Source organism: Cololabis saira, chromosome 13 (genome assembly GCF_033807715.1).
Source record: "Cololabis saira isolate AMF1-May2022 chromosome 13, fColSai1.1, whole genome shotgun sequence".
NCBI classification, from domain to species: Eukaryota; Metazoa; Chordata; class Actinopteri; order Beloniformes; family Belonidae; genus Cololabis; species Cololabis saira.
Genome location: NC_084599.1, coordinates 15,938,570 through 15,961,118, shown reverse-complemented (window position 1 = coordinate 15,961,118; position 22,549 = coordinate 15,938,570). Strand labels below are relative to the sequence as shown.

Here is a 22,549-nt window from a genome sequence, read left to right as displayed (position 1 = left end):
CACAATGAGTAATATTAGATGCACTGATGGAAGTTTTTATATAGAAACTGACCTGCTGATGAAGATTTTGTGTCTTAGAGCCATTACCTATTCCATCCAAAGCATTTTCTCTGCCTCTGTAACGGATTATAAACGCCTATCACTGGAAATCTCACAATTAAGGTGCTCCACAGTTGAGTTTTTTCAAAGTCTTATAGGCAAAAGTATTATAGTATATTTCACTTTGTTCACCAGAGTACAGAACCTTAACTTTTTCCTTCTTTTTTTCCCCTACCCTCATCTCACTTTTTCTTTAGCATCAATCACCTCATATGTCATGGCTTTTCCTCTCTCTAGAGAATTTATCAGTACCGATCAACTTCAAAACTGGCAGATTTCTATCACATGTAAATTGGATTGTTTAGTGATGTGGTCTAATTGTAATAATATTAAGGTACTGAATTTTCCTAACCAGTGAAGACATTATATTGAGCAGTATTGAAAAACAATTGGCATTTTTGTGCCTCTGCTGTCATGATAGTTTTCTACATTGTTGTTAAAGATATCTATTTTATTGTGCTTCATTTCAGATTCCTGTGCAGTGACTGACTGTGGCTCTCTTTATACCCAGCCTCTACTCTATGGCCTTAAGGTATGTTGCAGGCTTATGTGGTTATGTAGTCCACTGCGTGCTGCTGGTCTTTGCGTTTCATTGCAGCTGTTAACTAATTACCCTGAGACTGGACGGGGTATTAGATTTGCATTATTTTTTTTCCTTTGCTTTCCATTCTGCAGTCTTATGTGAAAAAATGTCCAGTCTCACCTCAGAAATTGAGAGAGAAGAAGAGTTTACCAATCAACATGACTCTCAGGAAGTCACAGCAGGAAGATGATAGCTCTGAATGGAATGGAAGTGCATTTAAAAAAAATCTGTCAAGTTTACCATGTATTTACATAATTAGTGACCGTTTGTCAATAATCAGCTGACAAGTGAAAATCTTCCAGGGACCACGATGGCTACTGTATGTATGTATGTATGTGGTCATATTCGGCTTCATCACAAGCCCCTTTCACACAGCCAGTTCGAGGCGGGAACGTTGCGCCTTTAAGCCGCCTCGCTGTTCTGTGTGAAAGTCACGGAGGCGGAATGGGGGGGCCAAGTGGCCCCACCAATAAGCCGGCAGCGGAGGTAGTCACAGAGCCGTCACAGAGACGAAACGGGGTCTGTGTGAATGACACAGCCGGCATGCCGCTGACATGACGGTCGGACTGACGCTGTCGTCACGCCTCTGATTGCGGAACGCCGGCATGCTGTGTGAATTTACAGACGGGAGCGGCGTTATCCCGGCGTTGTATGGTTCTGTGTGAACCAACAAAGGCGGCGTATTGGCAGGACTTCTTTACACCAATATTGCGGAATCTCTGTGTGAAAGGGGCTACAGTCTTCCAGGTTGTTATAACTTTGCTCTGTAGCTGCAACAAAATCCGTTAACTAGTTTTTTTTCTTCCTAAAGTTTAAAATCCAGTTCGGTATCAAATGTCTTCTAAATCTATCCTTGATTTCCAGAAAGCCATGTTGATAGGTAAACTCTTCTTGAACTCTTTAAACAATTTTTGAGGTGAGACTGGAAAATGTCTTTCTCTGCTTAACTCCTGTGCTCTCCCCTCGTGATGTTTTGCAGTTTTGGGTTGCCTCTATTAGTCAGGAAAACATAATTTATTGATTTGTGCCCTGAGACACAATATTCCAAATTTTTTATCGAATTAACTACATAGAGAAACACATTGTCCCTATGCGTCACTAAAACATTCATTAAAGAACTGTTACAACAACACTCATCTCTCAAAGAGAGAAGCTGACTTTAACTCCTGTTTCAAGCATTGGTGTTTTAAAGCAGCTTCACTGTGTGATGTCTTTTTTTTTTTTTTTTCTAACCATGACTGTGCTGTCATTTTACAAAATACAGATCACTTGGTTAAGTTTAGGTATTGAAAACTACATGGTTTAGGTTAAAGGAACATAGTGGCCTATATTAAAATAGACACTATGATAAAATGCCAAAGTATCATTTTTGAGGATTTTAGGCCAATCAGTTTGCCATTTAGGTATGCTGTTGGAGGTAAATTACAAACACAAAACAAGTAGATTAATAATATGAAATCAGTACTTATTAACACCTCCAGTTTCAATTTCATTGATTAGTTGATTGATTGCTGCCACAATTAAATATTACAGCTAAATCTTGTTTTTAAACAGAGTTGCACACATTTTGTTCTCTTGGAGGCAGTATGATATCACAGTAGGTCTGGGCAAGAAAAGAGCATCTTTTGATAAAGGGTCTGGTTGGGTCACATTCTGAAATTCTTTAGCAGTGACAGCCAAACTTTGTGTAGGTTGCCGTACAACTGTCAGTCAAGACTGCATGGACTCACTTAACCATTGAGTGATTTGCATGGTGTTAAACACTTCTTATTTTTGTTTGTAGATAAAGTCTTGTTGTTGGCTTAAATCATAGGCACCAGGCTGTGTGCTGAAAATTCAGAAGTAGTTTGACACAATGAATGGAACAGAAGCTATATTTAGTCATAAAGTTGAGGTTTAGCTATAAACATTTGTCATTTAACTATAAGCAATAACTTTTGGCCTGTAGTCTGAGAAGTGTAATCTCCATGTTTTCACACCTGGCACATATGTATGTTCACCTATTAGGCAGTGTTTTTGCTACGGTATGCACCACAGCTTCATTTTTTCTAAAAAGTATAAAAAATGTTCATTCTGTTGACTGCTTTAGCTTCGATTACAGCACACATTTGCAGGTATTCAGCTGAGCTCTATTTTTGTTCTTGCATACCATTTCTGAACTGAAATCTGATTAGCTTAAGCAGCCGCAGATCATAGTACGGCCACCTACGGCCTGCTTGGTAGGCCTTATTACCCTCATGTGCCCATCACGCTGAAACAGGGCAAATATGGTCTCATCAGACCATATAACTGTTTTCCATTACTGGAAAGTCCAAGTTTATTATAGAAGTGTAGCACAAGTGTGTGTGTGTGTGTGTGTGTGATGAATGAGAAACACATTTAGCGCCTTATAGAAAATATCCAAGGTTAAACTGTGCTATAAAAGCACAAACCATTTGAATTAAACCTTCTAGAAAATGGCATCACTGATAAATATTTTTCTTAAGGTATACAGTTGTTAAGTCCCAATATCTTGAGTTCTCTTTTGTGTGTGACAATTGTATATGCAGTTTCCCTTGGGGAAATAATAAAGTATTATTGAACTGAATTTAGATTTTTGTTTCACTATTAATGATTGCTGTATTCCTTATAGATGATATTTTATTACTATGTTGGATAGTTCTTAACCCGCCTGTAGTAGTTTTAGCAACCCTGGTTAATTTGAACCTTTTTAATTTGTGCTACTCAACTGTCCCATGTTGATTCCTTTTTTTTTTTTTTTTTACTAGCATTAAAATCGAAGTGAGCAATTAAAATATAAAAAAAAAAGAAAATTTAAAAATTGACATACCATGTTATACAAAATACATAATTTATATACAGCAACTCTTCGCTAATTTTTATTTTGATAGTGCAATGACTGTTTGCACCATTAGAGGGCGGCACACGATTGTTTTGGTGTTCAGCAGGTTTGGCATAAACTGTTTACATACTGCCAGAGGTGGAGTTCAGATTCATGCATACTCGGACTGATCTCAGTAACTATAGTAGCTTTAGTGCTGACAGTGTACAGAGTAGGCTTTTCAGCTGAGTGTGAAACGGACCCTTTCTCCTGGGCCTTAGCCCACAAGTTTTCCTGTTTTCTCCTGCTTGAAAGCAGAACAAGGCAGAAATGGGTGGGACGCAGAACAGCCCAGGAACGCTGCACATTGTTTCCAGAGCTTCCTCTTCCACATTCCTGGGCTGATTTGGACATGGGCCTCCTGTGCAGGGGTATTGTTCTAACTCAACAGCACCAGAGACCTGGCCTCAGCAAACTGCAGCTGCCTCCACTGACCATTGTGGTGGTCTGGATAAGAGATGACTATCTTTGCCTCTTCAGTCTCTGTCTTTGACTCATTTTGTGATTCTTATTTAGATCTGCTGCCTCAGCCACTTGGTATCTTTGTTTAGGCATCACTCTTGAATTATCCCAATAAATGCAATCTTCTTGCAACTTCAGTCAATTTGTAACTGTTACTGGAAGTTGTACTAGACTATCACTTTGATAGCCAGGATTGTAAAAACTGTGCATCCTTTTTTTTTTTTTTTGATTACCTGTCATTTTCATTTTTATTTATTCATGCAAAGGAGATATAACTGTCATGATCTTGAATAATGTTATTACATTAAAAATATATACAATATTTAACTAACTTGACTTCAACTGTTACACATCATAAGCCAACAAAGAACATTTTGACAGATTCACAGGGCGTGTGGAGGTTTTAGGTGTGCATTTAAAGAAGTGAAAATTTGGGAAGTGTTATAGATCTATTTAAAGCACCTAATCTGCAGTGGGTAACAATATTAAGTCAGGAAAAAAAAAATCAAGGTAGTTGCCAGTATGTTAGGATTGCGTGTCCCAGCAATTCACCCCCAGAGTTGAAGTGTGCAACACAAAGGGAAATACTACATTTTTGTCTATAGGATTTTGATAGCACATTTAATGTTAGTTCATTTTGAACAATTGGGAAAAGAGTGCTCTAGTCTGGCATGGTTTGAAGTGTTGCAAGGAAAAAGTATTTTCTTTCTGAACGATATTATAAGCAATTCCCTTTGAATGGATGAAACACAAGTGGCGATGTTAAAGCCTAGTACTTTATATCAGTTGGTGGTGGTGGGGGGTTGACTGGGGTTTATTTTGAAACTGCAGGACTGGGGCGCTTTGCAATTCTTTTTTGAACTTGAAGGCCTTTTATATACCGTTATAATGTAGAAATGCGTGTGAGGCCATTTATCTGATGGCTAACGGTTGACTAAATATTGGTCTTGCAACAGTGAAATGATCCCAGGTGCGAAAGAAAATCTACAAAATAACAGCTAAAAAATAAGAGTGTATTGCAGTGATCCAGTGAAAGTCCAGTCCAGTGCAGTGAATCAAGTGGTCAACACACACATCTTGCATTTGATCTTAAAAGGCAAACAGGCGGTGAGCTACTGTCTCTCTGCTCCAGACAGACATGTCCTGAATGGACAGTGCATTAGTCTACCATTGATTTGTGAAATGAGACAAGCTTTTCTGTGTACTGCTGGTTAACAGCAGTTATTTAGTGCATTACACAATAAAGTTGATTTATTAGAATGCAACGCTTAAAAGGTGTGTACATAATTTATGATATCCTTAATATTTTCTGCAAGATCCACCCATTTATTTAAACTTATTTCTTGGAAAACACTGCACTTGATTTTTTTTGTTTCTTTTACGTCCCCTTTTAGACTTACATAATTTATAACTATTAGATGCCTTTGCTGACATTTTAAACGACTACAGTAGAAAGTGGTGTAAACATTTCTTTAAATACATTTTGTATTGCATTTAGTGGCCTTATGTGTTTTTCCTCCTATGGGTATTTACCCTTGGAAAATTTGATGTAATTCTTCTAGTTTAAATATGCTTTTGATCTAAAAGCATCTACTCTCAAAGGCTTTTTGCACAAACTGATATTTGACCTTTGTCAAAACACATCTCATATTGAAAGGTTTGTCCTAGGATGTGTTGAATATACCTTCCAATCAGATTATTTGTGGTTTCTTCCAATACCAGATGTTTAATGTATTTTTTAAAATTTTCAGTTAAAATGTAACACTATTTTCTGATTCATTCTTTTGAACATCACATTTTAACTGGGCAGCACAGCGGTTTGATTAGCTGTGTAATCTCATAACAAAAAGGTTTCAAGTCCTAGTTCCTATTGAAATGATTAATAAAATTTGATTAATTGCCTGGCTATAATTCAGTGTAGGTGTAATACAAGGGGTTTTGTTTCTGTATGGCTCCTATTGAACTGGTAGTCTGTTGAGGGTGTATCCAGACTTTCCCTGAAGGACAGCAGAGATGGGCTCCAGCTTCCCCTCTTTATTTAATGAATTAATTTATTTTGAAATGAAAGGGGGATACATGCCCTTACTGCCAGAAATTTGGGTCCGTGTCTACCAATCATCCCTTTGTTGGGAAATTCTTGCTTATTGAGGCTATGGGGACATGACTTTAAAAACATTATGTTTACTGCCTAGATTCACACTACGCAGAAACATAAAGGGCACACATGGAACAAATGACTCTAAAGTGGGACATGAGAATTTAGGTATTCTAGCACTTCTAATACAGTATTAGTAGGCAAAAACATTAACATAGCAACCACGAACACCGCCCTCTTTTTTTTGGACTCTGTAATGGTGAACAGCAAATTGATGATTTCTTAAGGCAGTGTGCTTTTTATGAGAGTCAGCAGTGTTTCCCTCTTAGTCTGCAGCAAGGGAGTTTTGGAAGGGTTTGACTCTGCTGCAGGTACAAGCTGTGCAGCCAAGCAGAGCACAGCAGTCTGTCATCACCCCATTTCACGAACACCATCACTTTGCTCATTCTGTTTCCTTTCATAATGGGTCAGCAGAGTTAAGTAGGAGTGAAAGAAAAGGGAGAGATAACACAGTGTGGCAGTAAACCAAACAACTATTTTTGTTTGTGTATGAATGCTAATAAGCGACTTTGATAAGAGCTATCGGTAAACGCAGGCAACCAAGTGACATCAGCTCCATGAAGATTTCCTATTTCCAAAGTCTGTCAATCTTCTTTTCCCTCTTGGTCTGTTTCACTGGTGAGCACCATGAGCCAGCAGGGTGTGGCTGGTATCATCTCTATTATGATTGGCTGGTGGCCCAGTTTATGCTATCTTCTGTGGAACATGCTCTAGTTCCACCCCAGATAGTGCCTGGCACTGAAACATGGCCCTGCCTACTCATGGTTACATCACAACCCATGAAAAGAGACATGCTTTTTTGCTTTCTCTTTACTCTGAACAGACGGGTAATGTTTCAGCATAGGGAAGTGTCCTTAGTCGGTTACTTTGGCTCCATACAGTTACACTCCTGTGAACAGCTTTAGGATCTTAGAGGCTCTCTTCTCATCTGTGAGGGTCCACACAGGCCCTGGAATTATGTAAATGTGGAGCTGTTTCATGTAGATAGCAGCTCTGTGGAGGCACCATATATTACTATGTCCTTGTGAAGGTAGTTTGTGCAGCAGGATGGCATGGCCCGGGCTTCTGGACTTCTCTCTAGGGAAAAAGACTTAAAAAGTCCTGTTGAAAATGGAATTCCTAAAAAGCCTGGTTCCAGCTGCCATCTCAGGTGAAGGAACCGTTGAACATGGTGGAAGCTTACCAAAGGAACCAGGTACACGGCTTCTTCGCATGAAGAGACTAGGCCTGCTTGCCATGGGACAGACTGTTGAAGAAGAACTGGTAGATCCAGTGGTAAACGCGAATGCAGGAATAAGCTCCTCCAGACTTGTCCACAGTAGCCAAACCCGCCTCAAAGGTACCTCAACCTATATTAATCCAGCAGTTATTTGTAAAGATTTGGCTTGATCATTGCTAAAATGCTACGTTGCTTCATAGTTTTTTGTTGTTTTATTTAAATTACAGTTTTTTAGTGTAGCTTTATTTTCATTGACATGCAACTACATTTAGCTTCACTTATTATCCCCTTTGTGCTCCCAAATTCTACCAAAGCTCAAATTGTTTTGTCAGAGCTGATTGTACTGCGCTGTGCTTATTTATGCAAAGAGAAAGTTAGCAGTATTAGGGAGACGGATGGCCTGTAAATTACTACACAGCACGGCACACTTGCAAGAGTGTGTGAAGGTACTGAAACATTACATTGACTGAAGACAATTAGTGCTGTTGCTAGACTGAAGTCCATCATATTTTTGTTCTTTGTAGATGTCGGTTACCTGTAGAGGACTATCGCACTGTAGGTTTTACTTTTAACAATATACAAATTGAAACAGCTTCTTGTATTTTTTTTTTTAACATCAAACTGTGACCTCTCCTGCAAAGACTTCATGTCATGCCTTTAACACCAAAATAGCATCCCTTTTTAGCAGGAATTAATGCTATACATCTCCAAATGATGTGACAACTTTTTGTGTGGGGGTCGATATATGACCAGAACTTTACAGGTTGTTGGACGCTTGTCTACAAATCACAGTTTAGACATAAATGGGGGTTGTTTATGTATTGCGGTTATGTATTGTTGTGTTTTGGTTGTCTAAAATGTAGACAAGGGGCGATGTCAGCATTAGTTATGTCTTCTCCTAATGTGATTCTTTTTAAACAGTATTTTATTCACTTAAAATGCTTTTACAATTTAAGTTTGTGAAGCGTAGCATTCTTTGTGTTATACACCTAATTGTTACCTGTAAGGGCACACTCTGCATCCGATTTATATATTTTATTTTTCTAAGGAATTTCTTAATACTCTCACCCTTTATGCTGTCTTCAAGAATTTAGAGTTGTCAAACAGTACGAGTTTTGATAAAAATACAGTGGTTAAAGGTTTAGACGGTGTATATTAGCAGGTCAAGCGCACTGATCACTTTTTGAACACTATCTCTGTCACTTATTCGCAGTGATACCTGTCAGAGCACGTTGGGCTCCCTGTTTGCTCATGGCTAAAGCATGACTCAGCTTTCTTCCTGCTAAACTTACCTTGCCTGTTTTCTAAAGAATAGGGCTAATAAGCTAGCAAAGCTAATCCACAGTAACAATAACAAGCATTACTTTGTTTTGAAGTTTTGAAACTATGCAGTTAGATTTTGCTCGCTTGACTCACACAACTGTTTTTGTGTGTGATTGTGCTTAGCTGTGGTCCCTGGAGGTTGTGGGTTGTATTAAGGTTTGAAAGTATAATACATGTATGAAAGCATTTTTTTTTTTTTTTAAATGACGTCACTGAGCAAATTATTTTGAATATTTCCTCTTTTCCCCTTTTCCAATTAGGAAACATCCGTCATATTAGGAAAGTCTCCTTTTTACATCATGCTGTTGGTGGCAGGGGTCATAATGGTGAGTTAATGAAAGAAAGATGTGGTGTGATTACAGCAGTAGTTTAGAGTTAAGAGAACATATTTTTAAATCAGAGGCTTGGTGCCACTCCCTTGTTGCAGAGCTGGCATAGTCCGAGTTGGTTTTTAAGGTGGTGCATCTCTTCTCGTTCTGTCATTTGTCTATCCTTGTACAGGGACATCGCTTAGATGCTTGAGTTAGATCTGACTTTTGGGACAGATTTGATTGGGACAGTATTTGGCTAATGGGTGTAGCAAGTTTCCTGTTCCTGAGTAGGGAGTGTTAGGAGCATGTGACACGAGTGTACACAGCTGGGTTTTTTCCATCATGTAATTTTTGTCTGAACAATCCACAAGGTGTGTATCTACCAGACTTACTGAAAATGATGTAACTCTGGTCAGTATCTGCACTTAGTGGGAATATGGTGTCAAACTATGGAAGACAAATGCCTTAAACTTCTAAATCTGAAATCTTCTTTTGTGTTACTGACCTTTTGAAGGACTGTTGAAATTTGTTGAGGCAAATCAAAACAATGAGCTCTATCTCAGGTGAAAGGTTGGGTTTAAACATGAACGATTTTATGCTTGTAGGTATACCTTTTAATTTAAAATGTTTGAATTTGATATAATCAGCAATTTGCGCACCCTGGAGAATGTAAGATGCAGTGATGGACAAACAAATATTTTAATAGCTCTGATCAGAGCAAACAGTCCTGGCTCTTCAAATAACCTTTTATTTTTTCATTTTCAAAAGGAAACACGGTCGCTCCGTTTTATTGTTTAAGCCTTGGCACTACATATTCTTGCTGCTTCATATTCTTTCAATACAGCTTTGTTGCCATGATGACTTTTCAGGTGAGGAATAAGACCGGTTGTGTTAAAAGCTTTTGTTTTCTATTCTCATCTTGAATTCCTTGCTGAACATGTTTTACAAACGGCAGCAACGTTACGATCCACTTCCACATATAGTGCGTTTACATGGGAAGTTTAATTCCTCTTTAATTCAGAATTAAAATTAAATCCGAAGTAAGTGGATGGTTTATTCTGATTTTAAATCTGAATAGAATAATTCCTCGGTCATGTATACACTCATTCCGTTTTTAAATTAATTCCGGTCCTTCTGCGCTGCTCGTTCCCTTGCCCGTCTGTCGCGATAACGCTTATATTCCGCGCTGGGCTTGTTTTCTAAACAAAGTTTCAAGATGGCAGCACGCAGTAAACAGTGGTCAAGAGCAGAGAAAAATTGTGAGCTTTTCAAATGTTAGCGGCTAAGTTTGTTTTTCTTCCAGTAGACGTAATTTCCGGTAGACGTAACTTCCGACGCGCCCCCTATCCAATCAGAACCCTTCCCAACCCCCAGACCTTAAAGGGGACCTATTATGAAAAACACGTTTTTTCTTGTTTTAACATATATAAAGTGGTCTCCCCTCACCCTGCCAACACAGAAAAGATGATATCCCATGAAAATCTGCAAGGTCTGTTCCCCCCCGCCCAACTGAATCCCCCAGTGTCATGTGGTTTCTACGGGCCGTTTCGATTTGTGCATTTTCTTTACGTAAGCAAAATGCAAACCACGCCCTCGGTCTCCTCCGCTGCTGAAACCACGCCCACAACCAGCTCAGCCGGCCGGAGCGTCCGCCATTGTTTACAAGCGGTGACTGTTTTCCACCGGTTTGAACAGCGAGGGACAGTTAAAATGAGGTTTTGCATCGACATTCACCCTCATAAAAGGATCAGATCCCACAGCACGGACCCGGCAACTGCACACGAGTCAGCGGTAAGTTCCTTTTTTTTATGTCATTTATATTTGTCTATGAGTATGATCTTTGCATGGGCTAAGTATTTAGCTTAGCTCCGGAGCCCCGGCACCGCATACGGACCGGACCGTCGGAGCCCCGGGTTCGGAGGTCCGAACCCGGAGCTCCGAACCCGGGGGATCCGGGGGAGCCGGCTCCGGGCTCGGGGGAGCCGGCGGCTCAGTACCGTAATACATTTTTCTTCTGTGGTTTCAGATCTTTCAAGCACCTGGAGCTGTTCACATTCAGAAGACGCGCGGTCCTTCCTTGAGCCAGCAATAGTGCATACATTTTATTTATATATTTTAACAATAAAGTTACCATTTGTGAAAATTCAGTGTTGTGATTTCTTTACAGTTAACAGGATTCATTTGTCTTGTAACATAAGAAGTGAAATTATGAGGAATTGGAGTAAATAACCGTGGTGTAACTGTTTAGAATTAAATTCAATCTTCCTGTGTGAATTAGTGTGAAGACGAAGTGACTAAAGGCTGATTTAGTGTTCCGCGTTACACCAACGCAGAGCGTAGGTACGCGTCGATTTAACGCAGAACCGTGGACCCGCTTTGCTACGCAGCCGCTGCTCTTCTCCCCGGAGGGACGCTTTGTTCCCTCCCCTCCTACACGTCATTCAAGCAGCCAATCAGCGCAGAGCCTCATTATCATACCCCCCCCTGTTTAAAATATACATTAAATGCCATAATATGTCCCCTTTAAAGCAGCACAATGTAACTTTCAGCTTTTGTTTAGTTTGGCGGCTCCTTTGGACAAAAGCGGTAGTGCTTTACCAGTAGTGTGGCAGGGTTCCTACCATCCACCTCAAAGTTACATAGTGCCAGTGAAGGCGATACAGACCCCTCAGACCATGACAGAGGTGTCATTAAACATGTTGGAAGTTGATGTACAATCACAATGATGATGATGAAATATTAGATTAAGGTGGAAAAGTTACATTGTGCTGCTTTAAGCGGAATTGGATAAAGCCGATCAAACATGTTTTCCATGTAAACCTCAATTCGGAATAACAAGGGGAATATGCAAAGTACTCCAAAGAGTCGAACTAGGAACCTTTTTGCCGAGAGGCTACAGTACGATTAATACACCATGCTGCTCCATTTTATGCGTTTCCTCTTAATTCCATCACAGAAGACCACCACACATTTAAAACATCAGAAAGTATTCGTATTTGTTTTTCTGGATCTTTTTTAAGAAGGCAGGTCCTTCTCTTGTGTCCTTTCCTCTTTTCAGGGCAGCTTTCACATCTCTATCGTTATCACTGTTTTTATGAAAGCAAGGGTGGGGTGTGGCCGCGGTGGTATCACAGCTGGCTCATACTGACTAATTCTATCTTCTCCAAATCACACACATCTGAATAGAGATTTTGATTGTGTCCAGTCATTGGTAAACCACAGTCATTGCACCACATGCTGACAACAGGAAGTTATGGACTGAAAATTGGTCATCAAAGTCTCAACATGTTAGAGATGGTTCACAGTGAATGAAGCCTGTGATTTCATCAAACATTGTTACTATGGCAACGTGGTATTTGCCAGGTAACAGTGTTGTTTCAGGGGCTTAAGCTGTTTTAAATCTCATGAAACTTTGAACCCTTGTCAGAACTAATAACTTTGTGCCAGGTTGTGGCAATAGGATCTTACCGTACAAACAGCCCCACCGTATGTTTCACTTGCATGCACGAACTTCAGTTTGAGGATGATTTTATTTTATTTTTTTCGTCTACGGTGTCTCTTTGGTGGTGTCACTGGAGGGAGGTTCGACCCTGTTGCTGTTTTTATTAATATTCTTATTATTATGCATTATTATAGTTATTAATAATGATGTGTTTGAAATTCTTAATGTGCAGAGTTTGTCTTTTTTTTTTTTTTTTAATTTGAAATGTGAAATGGATGGATGACGCAGGTTAGCGTGTTGTGCTGCATCCTCAAACTACTGTGATGGATCTAAATGGTGTGTCCTCTGCAGCCCAGGCATCACTGGTGAGGTCAGGGATTGAATTACAGCTCCTATCGATTATTGTTCCCCCACTGCCCTTCAAAAAGGCCAGGACAGGAAATGCATCCTCCATCCTTGAGGCTCCTGGGAGGGAGGTGGTGGAGTCCCTCTTTACTGTCTGCAGTCAGGAAGGCTAGTTGTCAGTCACTGGTCCCACTGTGTGAATGGAACCACTCCAACCTGCCTTATGGCACTTTTCCACTAGTACCTACTCATCTCATCTCGGCTCGACTCAACTCGGCCTGGTTTCTTTTCCATAACAATTCAGCACCTGGAGCAGAAGTAGGCGGGTTGGAGCGAAGCTGCTGTGACATATTTGATTGTTTGATCTAAACGAAGAAGAAGACAACACTAAAGATGTAGATCCTGGAGGAGAGGATGTATGTGCGGCTGGGTCTGTGGCTTGTGTTCGATATCAAGTTAAAAAATTAGACTGAGAGAAGCTCCAAGCTTTAGTTTGTCTCGGCGCTGCTGAAGTCAGCTGGGAGCCGCTAGCAGCTATGAAGTGACAGGCCTCCTGGTAGATCTTGTCGTTCCTTATCGCCCATCTAGATCCTTTTTTTTTAATTCTGTCCTCATCCACCAGGTTTATGAACATCTGCACCTCAGAGTTTGATCATGGAGCAGACTTTTGCGCTGCCGTTGCCTGTCGAATAAAATTAACAAAAAGCCGCTCTTTCGCTGATGTCCACATCCTGACTGAGACGTCTGACTCCCAACCCCCCGACCAATCGTGGCGTGTAGTGTGGTGACATCAGATGCAGGCCGACTCTGCCCACTTAGAACCTCGGCAGAGTAGTTACAGAAAAAGTATCTACTCGGCACGGTTAGACCCCTTGTGGGAAAGCGCCAAACCGATTGGAGGCGAGCCGAGTAGGTGCTAGTGGAAAAGTGCCATTAGCTGTACATTTAGTTGGGATAATTGGATTAGTTAGCTCCGCTTTCCAGGAATTCTTGTATAACATTGTTTGTTTGAAGTCCTCAACGTGCGCCAGCTTGTCTTGGATCTAATGTTCTCGCTCTTAGCTTTAATGTTCCCTTGGAAATGATGTCAGTTCTGTATTCCTTGAACAACAAAGCAGATTTACAGACAACAATACATTGAGGAATGTCTGTTGCCTTTTGACTTGTTTGATGATCATATCATGGTCTTTACCTTTTGCTTTTAAGCATTGTTTGTTTATATTAAATATATCTCCCTTCCTCCTGCAGCCCATTAGTTAAAACAAATTCTTAGATATAAAATTACTTTAAGTGCACTGCAGTGTTTAGTTTGTAGAAGTTTTTCTCTGCTTTGAAGTTATTTTTTTTGTTTGATTGTTGGTTTGTTTTAAGCTTTATGACATGCACTGCAGCCCTGAAATCTTGTAGATATTCCATGTTGGAGCTGCATATGAGAGTCAATATGCCTGAATTACTTGGTGTGAAGTTTATCCAGCCATCTTCTTGCAGAGTACAGATGCAGGTTATATCTGTTTAATGCCATGGTTGAATCAAGCTGTTTATTTTCCATGCACTTCATGGTGATCAAGGGGGCCTTTGGTGACTAGAAATCCTTTTTTAATTCTGAATCCTTTTTTCCAGTTTTGTGTCCCTCAGTTTGGCAAAATGGGATTGGTGCATGTCCTTTTGGGCTTACGTACTAAAGATATTTTATGTTGTCTAGATGGCACAGAGATAAAAATTATTGGCTGCTGAAGTTAACCTTGGCCTGTTCAAAAACGTTTCGTTTTTGAGACTTTTATGTATTGAAGAAGTTGGCGTTAGCTTCCAGAGTCACTAATCAATATGGAGCAGCACAGACCTTTTAAGGAAAGCTGTTAGTCACATTTGGACAGATGCAAAACTAGGCACCTGGCATCTCTCTGCAAAAATATATATACATTTTTTTAAATTTAATTACCATTAGAACATTTCCAAAATCCACAGCCTTAAGACCAATGTCACTTTAAAGAATCTGTGCTTTTGTATCACAAGGCAGTGTTTCAAAGTGAAAGACTGCATCAGATTAGCACCAGCCAGGGCATGACAAAGCATCTGTTTGTGTTGTTTGCAATGAGCTCTGTCTCATTTTGCATAACTTGTGTAGTGGAGGACATGTGACAGAGTGAGAGAGTGAAGGCGAAGGAGAAATGAAGATGAAACTAGAAAAAAGACAAAGAGTGTCTGTCCCTCGCAACGTTCTCACTGCCATTTGCATTGAAAAATTTTGTTAACAAATAACTTCGTGTTTGATTTGAAAATCTGTCGATGTTTTCACCTCAAGTAGAAATTACTACCAGCGGCACAAAATTAAAATATCAGATAAACAGGTTTGTGTGTTTATTTCACATTCAATGGCCTTTTCTGAGTAAAAGCCATTTACTTACTAATGCAGTGCATAGTTTATGTGCCACTCTGAGTTTATTGTGTCTTCACTCTGTAGCTTACTTGCTTTCGGATAACACCAGAGGAATTACATAATACCTCTGACACCACTGGTATGAACAGTTAGTTTAGCAAAGAGATCAGCTGTGATCACTATCATAATAAAACAGAAATGGGTAGGCTTTACCACTAAGACTGGGTCTCGATGATACATTTTTTGTTCAGTAAATTAACAAACATTATCTTTTTTTAACTGCAGTTCTGTTATTGGTTTGTTTCAGTTGGAAATCATCATGTGGAAAGTGCAGCACTCTCAGAAGATATAGAATTGTTGCAACCCATAGATATATACACGTAGATGCCACTTCCGACACTGCCGTCCATTGGAACGATGCGTCAGTGCGGCAGCCATCTTGGGCCCGGGGAAGCCAGTGTCTACTTACTGCATTAGTCAACAGAGGCAGATTTAAACGATTAAAATCACCATAACTCACTTAATTTACAATTGATTTTCAAACCTTTTGGTTTTATTATAAATGTCAGATATATTTAATTATATATTTAATTAATATGTATATAAAATATAAACGGATATAGATAGTATTAGAGAAAAAGTTTAATTAATAGAGGAACGAGTTAAAAACAAACAAACAAAAAATAAATAAAACAGAAAACGCACACAAATAAAAGGAATGCCTGACACAACTAAAGAAATGCCGCATTTGGGCCTGTCGCATATGAGAAATATTAATTTATGTGAGAAATTATCATAACATCGTAGTGTCCTTGGGCAAGACACCTTACCCACCTTGCCCCGTGTGAATGTGTAGGAATGTGTGTGAATGTTGGTGGTGGTCGGAGGGGCCGTTTGGCGCGATATGGCAGCCACGCTTCTGTCAGTCTGCCCCAGGGCAGCTGTGGCTACAAAATGTAGCTTACCACCACCAGTGAGAATGTGTATGAATGAATAATGATCTCTGTAAAGCGCTCTGGGTGCCTTGAAGGGCGCTATATAAATCCAAGTCATTATTATTATTATTATTATTATTATTATTAACACTAACTTGGCAAAGATGGTCAGGAAAATTAATAATTGATGGTATCAGTCCTTCCATTTAAAGGAGTTTACTGTCCACTCCTGTCAAAGTCCTCTGGTGTGACATGACAGCTGCAGATGACCGAACAGTCCTGTGGCCCAAAGTCTGTACTCCTGAGTGCTGCCACTCACCTGCCTCCTCCAACGACCTGTTGGAACCTAAACACAAACTAATTCCTTGAACGCTCGATCAGTTATGCTCAGTTACATAACTTACGTTAGCAATTATTGCTAATGTTAGTGTCATGAAACTGATTGAATTGATAATTTAGGAATAACTTGCCTACTTTGCCCAAATACATACAATGGCTAACCGCCAAATGTCACTTTCATCATCCTATTGATGTCTTACTAACAAAAACATATTTTGTTTTCTTGTCCTGACATAAACTGGTTTTGTTTCTGTTTGCTTAAGACATACAACAGGTTCATAACGGTTAAATAACATAAAACGACTTCATACTTGTGAAATGTTGTTTCTTGGTTTCTGTGGGGGGTTTTTTTTCACGGAACCTCCACAAAAGTCTGGTCTGATTTTGGTGTCGGGCACAAGAACCGGTCTGGCTACTTGTCACAAACCCCGACCCAGGGCTGTACAGTGCGACAGTTTTCATCGCATTTGCGAATAAAAATCATCCGGTGCGAAGAGAAATATGTATCCACTCGCATTTGTGCGAGTGAGTTGCGCTGGGGTCATGTTAAAAAAAGTGTGAAAATCATTATGAATGTCTCTTGACCTACATCAGCCTTTCTCAACCGGGGTGTCGCGGCACCCTGGGGTGTCTTCAAAAAAATGACCTATTCTGACATTTCATATATAAATACCGTATTTTCGCTACCATACGGGCGCCGTGTGGAAAGGCTATTAATACTATTAATACACCCATGATCCGACCGCGACTCGACCCGCGGACCAAAATCTTACTCCGCTCAGAAGAAAGTAGCACCTTTTTGCAGTCCCGATCACGGGACTCTAGTGGGGTTTTGAGCTCTGAACTTTTAAGTCTGGTGTAGAGTTAAGCCTTACCTTATTAAATTAAACCGTTTTCGGGTCGTGAGTAGGATAAACACGGGGACAACTTCTGCTGAGTTTGAGAGTACTTTACTGTCCGCTCAACAGCGTAGGATTTTAGAACATCAACACAGCAGCTAGTGCTGTATCACTCCGCCCAATCTAAAACATATTAACAACTACAGATAAACTGACTAGTGTAATTATAGTCCCTGATTTACATCAGAATATATTTATAAGATAATGAACCCTGAATTACCAAAATAACCTTAACAAAAATAAATCTCCTCTTACACTTATAAGGTGAGCATGAATCAATCTTTTTTATTATGTCAAATTGTATGTATTTATTAACTTTTATTTATTTCTTTAATTTTAGTTGTTAAATTTCTGGAAAAGAAAAAAGTCAAATCATACATGAGAGAAACTATTCAGTTTGTGGCAAAATCTTTTTATTGTATGAAACTGAAGATCATAATGCAAACCTGACATTTACTTTTTAGTTAATTTTGTGGAAAAAGGTTGGCCTGGCTTTGTCTTTAAAACTTAAACAGTTATAAAGCAATACAAACTGTAACAATAGGGGAAATGCACAGTATTGTTTTGTATTTTGTGTCTTTCAAATAAAAACCATTTTTTCCAGTCATATGTTCCTCATTCAAGGTTGTTAAAAAAATACTGCTATGATATTGTATCTTATCATTATCGTGACCTCAATATCGTGTACCGTATCGTGAGATTAGTGTATCGTTACACCCCTACTAACTGTCCACCCAGGTGTGCTAGTAAATTTTTATTTGTGCTACTAAAATTTTTAACTTGCTAGCACCAGTGCTACCATTCGAAAAAAGTAAGCGCACAGCCCTGCCCCGACCCAATATATATATTAGTGTATGGTTGTAACTAGGGATGCCCCGATACTGCTCTCATATACTCGTACTCGCAAAAATTCTCAGATACCACGCACCGATACTTCATTGTTGTTGTTGTAGTTACTAGTTAGCGCCGCTAGGGGGAGATGTTGAGCCGCCCCGCGGCTCCCCGTGTGAGTGTGCAGCTCGCCCAGTCGCCGCTGCTCAGCCAGCTGTTCCATGTTTCAGTAAATTCTATCTTCCTTAAACAAACTGGACGGTTGAGTATTACCCTTACTCACAGGGAACTTTATTAAACACCACGTAACTCACAGTACAACATAAACAATCCCATTGTTACATTCCGGTTAGCCATGTTAGCTGCGCCAACAGCCCTGTCTTGCTTCTGTCGTTGTCCCTTATTTTGAAATATGTCCACACTGCTGACATCCCGCTTGCATTAATTGTCGCTATCTTGCTTGAAACGGCGCTGCCAGTCTCACCCACGGGCACAACTCTCCTCCCACCACCACGCACCACGCCGGTTACTGGAATGTAACAATGGGATTGTTTATGTTCTTCTTCTTCTTCTGTTTTATTGGCGGATCGCAACCAACTTTAAGGTGCATACCGCCACCTACTGTACAAGAGTGTGTAACATCATTTCATTTAGCCTGTTTTTTAAATTCTATTTGATTATTTATGTTTCACACGGATGGCTTCAGGTGAAGCACCGCACATGCGCAGGTGATATACCTGTGATTAGACAGCGCGGAGGAAAGCCCGGCCAGCTGAGTTTTGTTTAAAATTTAATTTCTGTTGCAAATAACACCTGCATTTTTAGCCTAGTTATTTTTGTGGTAGAAGTATCGGATCGGTACTCTGTATCGGCGAGTACACCAATTAAAATACTCTGTATGAAAAAAATGGTATCGGGGCATCCCTAGTTGTAACCTTTGTTTTGACACAATTTGTTAAAGGAGATTCTCGTGTCTTTGCTCAAACTGTTGGGTTTTTTTTTTCATTCTAGTATGAGCTCATTCTACTTGCAGGGCACCATTACCTAGCTGAGCACACACATGGGTGTGGGGATGGTACAGATGAGTAATTTTCAAAATCAGCATTTACAATGTTTTGAAGTGAAGACGGGGACAGTAAGTGTGTGAAATGAGAACTGTAACTTAATAACCATGACTGTTCAATCATGAACTCATTATGGTTTCATAAAGCAGACAGCTGGACTAAAATGAGTTGACTGTTAAAGTGGCAGCAGGAATTAACTGAGAACTTACCATACGTCATTCTTAATCATTTCTTTAGAGGGTCATCATTACACAAAAGAGAGCAGTGAGGGAAATAAATAAATTATCCTCACACAAAAGTTAGTATAGTTTTTTATTTTAAAATATCAGTTCTAATTTCATTTGAAGGGATATGTGATTTGTTTTTGAAAGCATATTATATTTAATAACCCTCAAAGGATTAAAACAGGGCCACATGACTTTCATTTTCTCTTGTTCTTGAAGATATTTCACCTTCTGCATGATATATGAACCACAGTTCTTCAACTGCTCCAGATACCAGGACTTTATCTTGTGTTCGAGAACAAAACATAGTTTTAGGGGTCAATCGTCACAGTATGGATTGCCTTGTTTGAGTGGACCCTAATACCTGAGATTTAATACATTTTATTCTCCCAGAATGTAGAGCTTCCATAATTTGTTTCTTTGTTGTTGACCAAACCCTTAAGTTCTCATAATTTATTGGGTTGTGTTGCATGAACTGCAGGTCTGGGAGTTCAGTGAAAGCGGCTTTGTTATATTGAGGACATGAGGCTGTGATATGTACTTCCCTTCTGAGACTTGTTTGCTACAGTGCATGATGTTTTGTGGTATAGCTGTAATATGTTTTTGATGATATATCTACTTCTTTTTTTTCTTTCTCAACCATATTAAAAGTAATTTCTGAGTAGCTGTCAGAATGCTAGTAGTGTTATTTGGACCCCCATGTTCAATATATATTCCTCATTTCCTTTTCTCTTCCAACCTCCCATTCTTTCCTTTTTCTTCCCACTGCAGTGAGGAATGACGCATTAGTATTACTGTTGAGCTTACAGGAAGTGTTGCTTTGATAGGCCGGTGGGGAGGCAGCCCAGTAGCAGCTCAGAAATGTGTATGCGTTGCTAAACCACAGCAAGGGAACACTCGCAGCATTTTGATGACATCACCCACCCCCATACTCTACTCCCGCCCGCTTGTGTTTGCTATTGAATCAGGCTCTCTGAGAGAAAAGAGCAGGCATCAGTAAAAGAACAAGAGCTACTCTGGAGGAGGAGCTGCTCATGAACAAATGGAGAGCTAGAGAGCTCCGAGGGAGGCGGTGAAGGAGGGTTTCTGTCAGTGCTTGCAGGCTAGGACTGGCACACACATACACACAGGAAGGGAGAAAGAATATTACCAAACATCAAGACTTCGTTGGTGTTCTGCTCAGCTGCTGTTTTGTCATTTTATGAGAAGCAAAAGTTTTTTTTGCACTTTTGTCCTTTTGCGTTTCTGGATTTTTCTATGCTCAGAGGGGATGAGGGACTCTGTGGACTGACAAGTAGGAAGGAGGCACTGAGGTGGAATACTTCTCTAGCTATACTCCTTCCACTGCTGTTCTATTCTTTATTGAACTAGTAAAAAGGTAGATAACCCGGTAGCACTTTGTGTGTCTCCTACCTCAGCAGCTGCTTTGACTGTCGTTTAGGATGTTGCGTGTGGCTAAAACTTGTGGAGGTTCGTATTCAGCTCCTTTTGGGAGGTAGGAGCTGAGGTCTAACAGTTTTTTTTTTGTTTGTTTTTGGGGGGCGGGGTGGTATATGAAAAGTAAATATTTTGAAGATAGTGAAATACTTGATTTTTTTTGTGAAATGGAAATGATGCAAACCCTATAAACATAGTGCCTTCATGTACTGAGCCACCATGCTGAGCCTGCAAGATTCAGTCTTCTTTGAGATCAGCATCAAATCTCTCCTCAAGTCTTGGAGTAGCAGCTGTGAGTACCCTAGCGAACTTGCACACATGTTTACATACCACATTTGGTGCATCCAGACTTATCTGCAATACACAACCAGCAGACTCTCTGCTGCATTGTACAGGAATGCGTGCACTTCATGGTTGAAGTTTTCATATTAGTACATGAAAAGTGGACATTAATGGATGTGCGATGATATTTAACCCCCCCCCCCCCCTCAAGGCTCCTGGCTGTCCCTAAGAACATTTTTATTGATGAACATCTACTAATGGATAATGCATGGGGATGAGTACTTTTTGTTCCTCCGAAGATGGCTACTTCCAGCTCCTGAAGCTTCTTTTATTTGAATATCCAAATCATATTTAGATCTGCTTTAGCAGCATTGAAATGTATCCATCTCCCATCTTCCCCATTTTCCCACTTTATAACCCTTCTTACCCTCTGGGGCAGCTAATGTTTCCTTGATATTGATCCGTCTTTTGGCTCCCTCCTATTATTAGCTTTCCATGGAGCCTGTAATGCATCCGGAACCAAAAAGCGCTGCCTCTTCAGTTTCATTGAAATATGGTGATGGTCAAGGGTGGATTTTAAACAGCTGTCTAAAGTGCCAAGATGTTATTTCTTTTCATTGTTAACTGCAGGTGTAACTTTTTTCAGTCTCAAAGATTGTGTCAAACAAGGGAAGTAAGAAGAAAGATTGTAAAACGAGTAAATTAAAATAATGTTCTTACAGTCTCCATTTTCTCACAAAATATGATATTGCCATGAAAGTTCATATTAATTTACCAGGCCTGCAGTTGTAGCTGTTTTGGATAGCATCAAATAATAATTTGTCTACATGTTCAATGTTGTGTTTTCATAAAAACTTCCATTAGCATCTTATTCATGTGGATTTAATGCCTTTTCAGTAACAGGGGTAAGATGTCATCAACTCAAAATTTAAACCAAAAAATGGCATCTTATTATATTGCCTTAATGATGATGGCCTCGAAAATGTTTACCCTCCCCCTTCCCCACTATATACAGGAATAAGTTTGAACCCCTCAACTGTGAGCAGGATATACAAGTTTATGCATTTTATATAACTGCGGACAGTATGATGTCTGTGAATAATTTATTTCTCGTAGAGACATTTAGTAAGAATTATTTTGCATAAACACATACCAACTATTGTTCAAACTTGCAAAATGTTGTCACTCCCTAAACATGGAGCAGTGTGGGAAACATTTCTCCCCGAAGGTTGGAAATGGTTGACAAACAAACATATAAATGATTAATATTTGACAGATTAGGACGGGAGTGTACACAGTATCACATCCTCTTATTTTATTCTCTACATGCAATTTCAACTT

At 39.7% G+C, this 22,549-nt stretch overlaps 1 protein-coding gene across 10 annotated transcripts in view; it reads left to right on the top strand.

Annotated features, from left to right (window-relative positions):
* fryl (furry homolog, like) overlaps nucleotides 1-22,549 on the top strand; it is a 75,318-nt gene that overhangs the window by 5,153 nt on the left and 47,616 nt on the right. For 2 of the 10 annotated variants that reach the window (XM_061737962.1, XM_061737960.1), the window contains exons 1-2: nucleotides 6,972-7,519; nucleotides 8,983-9,048. In XM_061737962.1, coding sequence (XP_061593946.1) covers nucleotides 7,291-7,519; nucleotides 8,983-9,048 — 295 coding nt within the window. In that variant the 5' untranslated portion in view covers nucleotides 6,972-7,290. Of the gene's footprint in view, nucleotides 1-569; nucleotides 632-6,971; nucleotides 7,520-8,982; nucleotides 9,049-21,073; nucleotides 21,219-22,549 lie in introns of those variants that run through there. The other 8 variants (XM_061737963.1, XM_061737961.1, XM_061737966.1 and 5 more) reach the window with 6 other exon arrangements.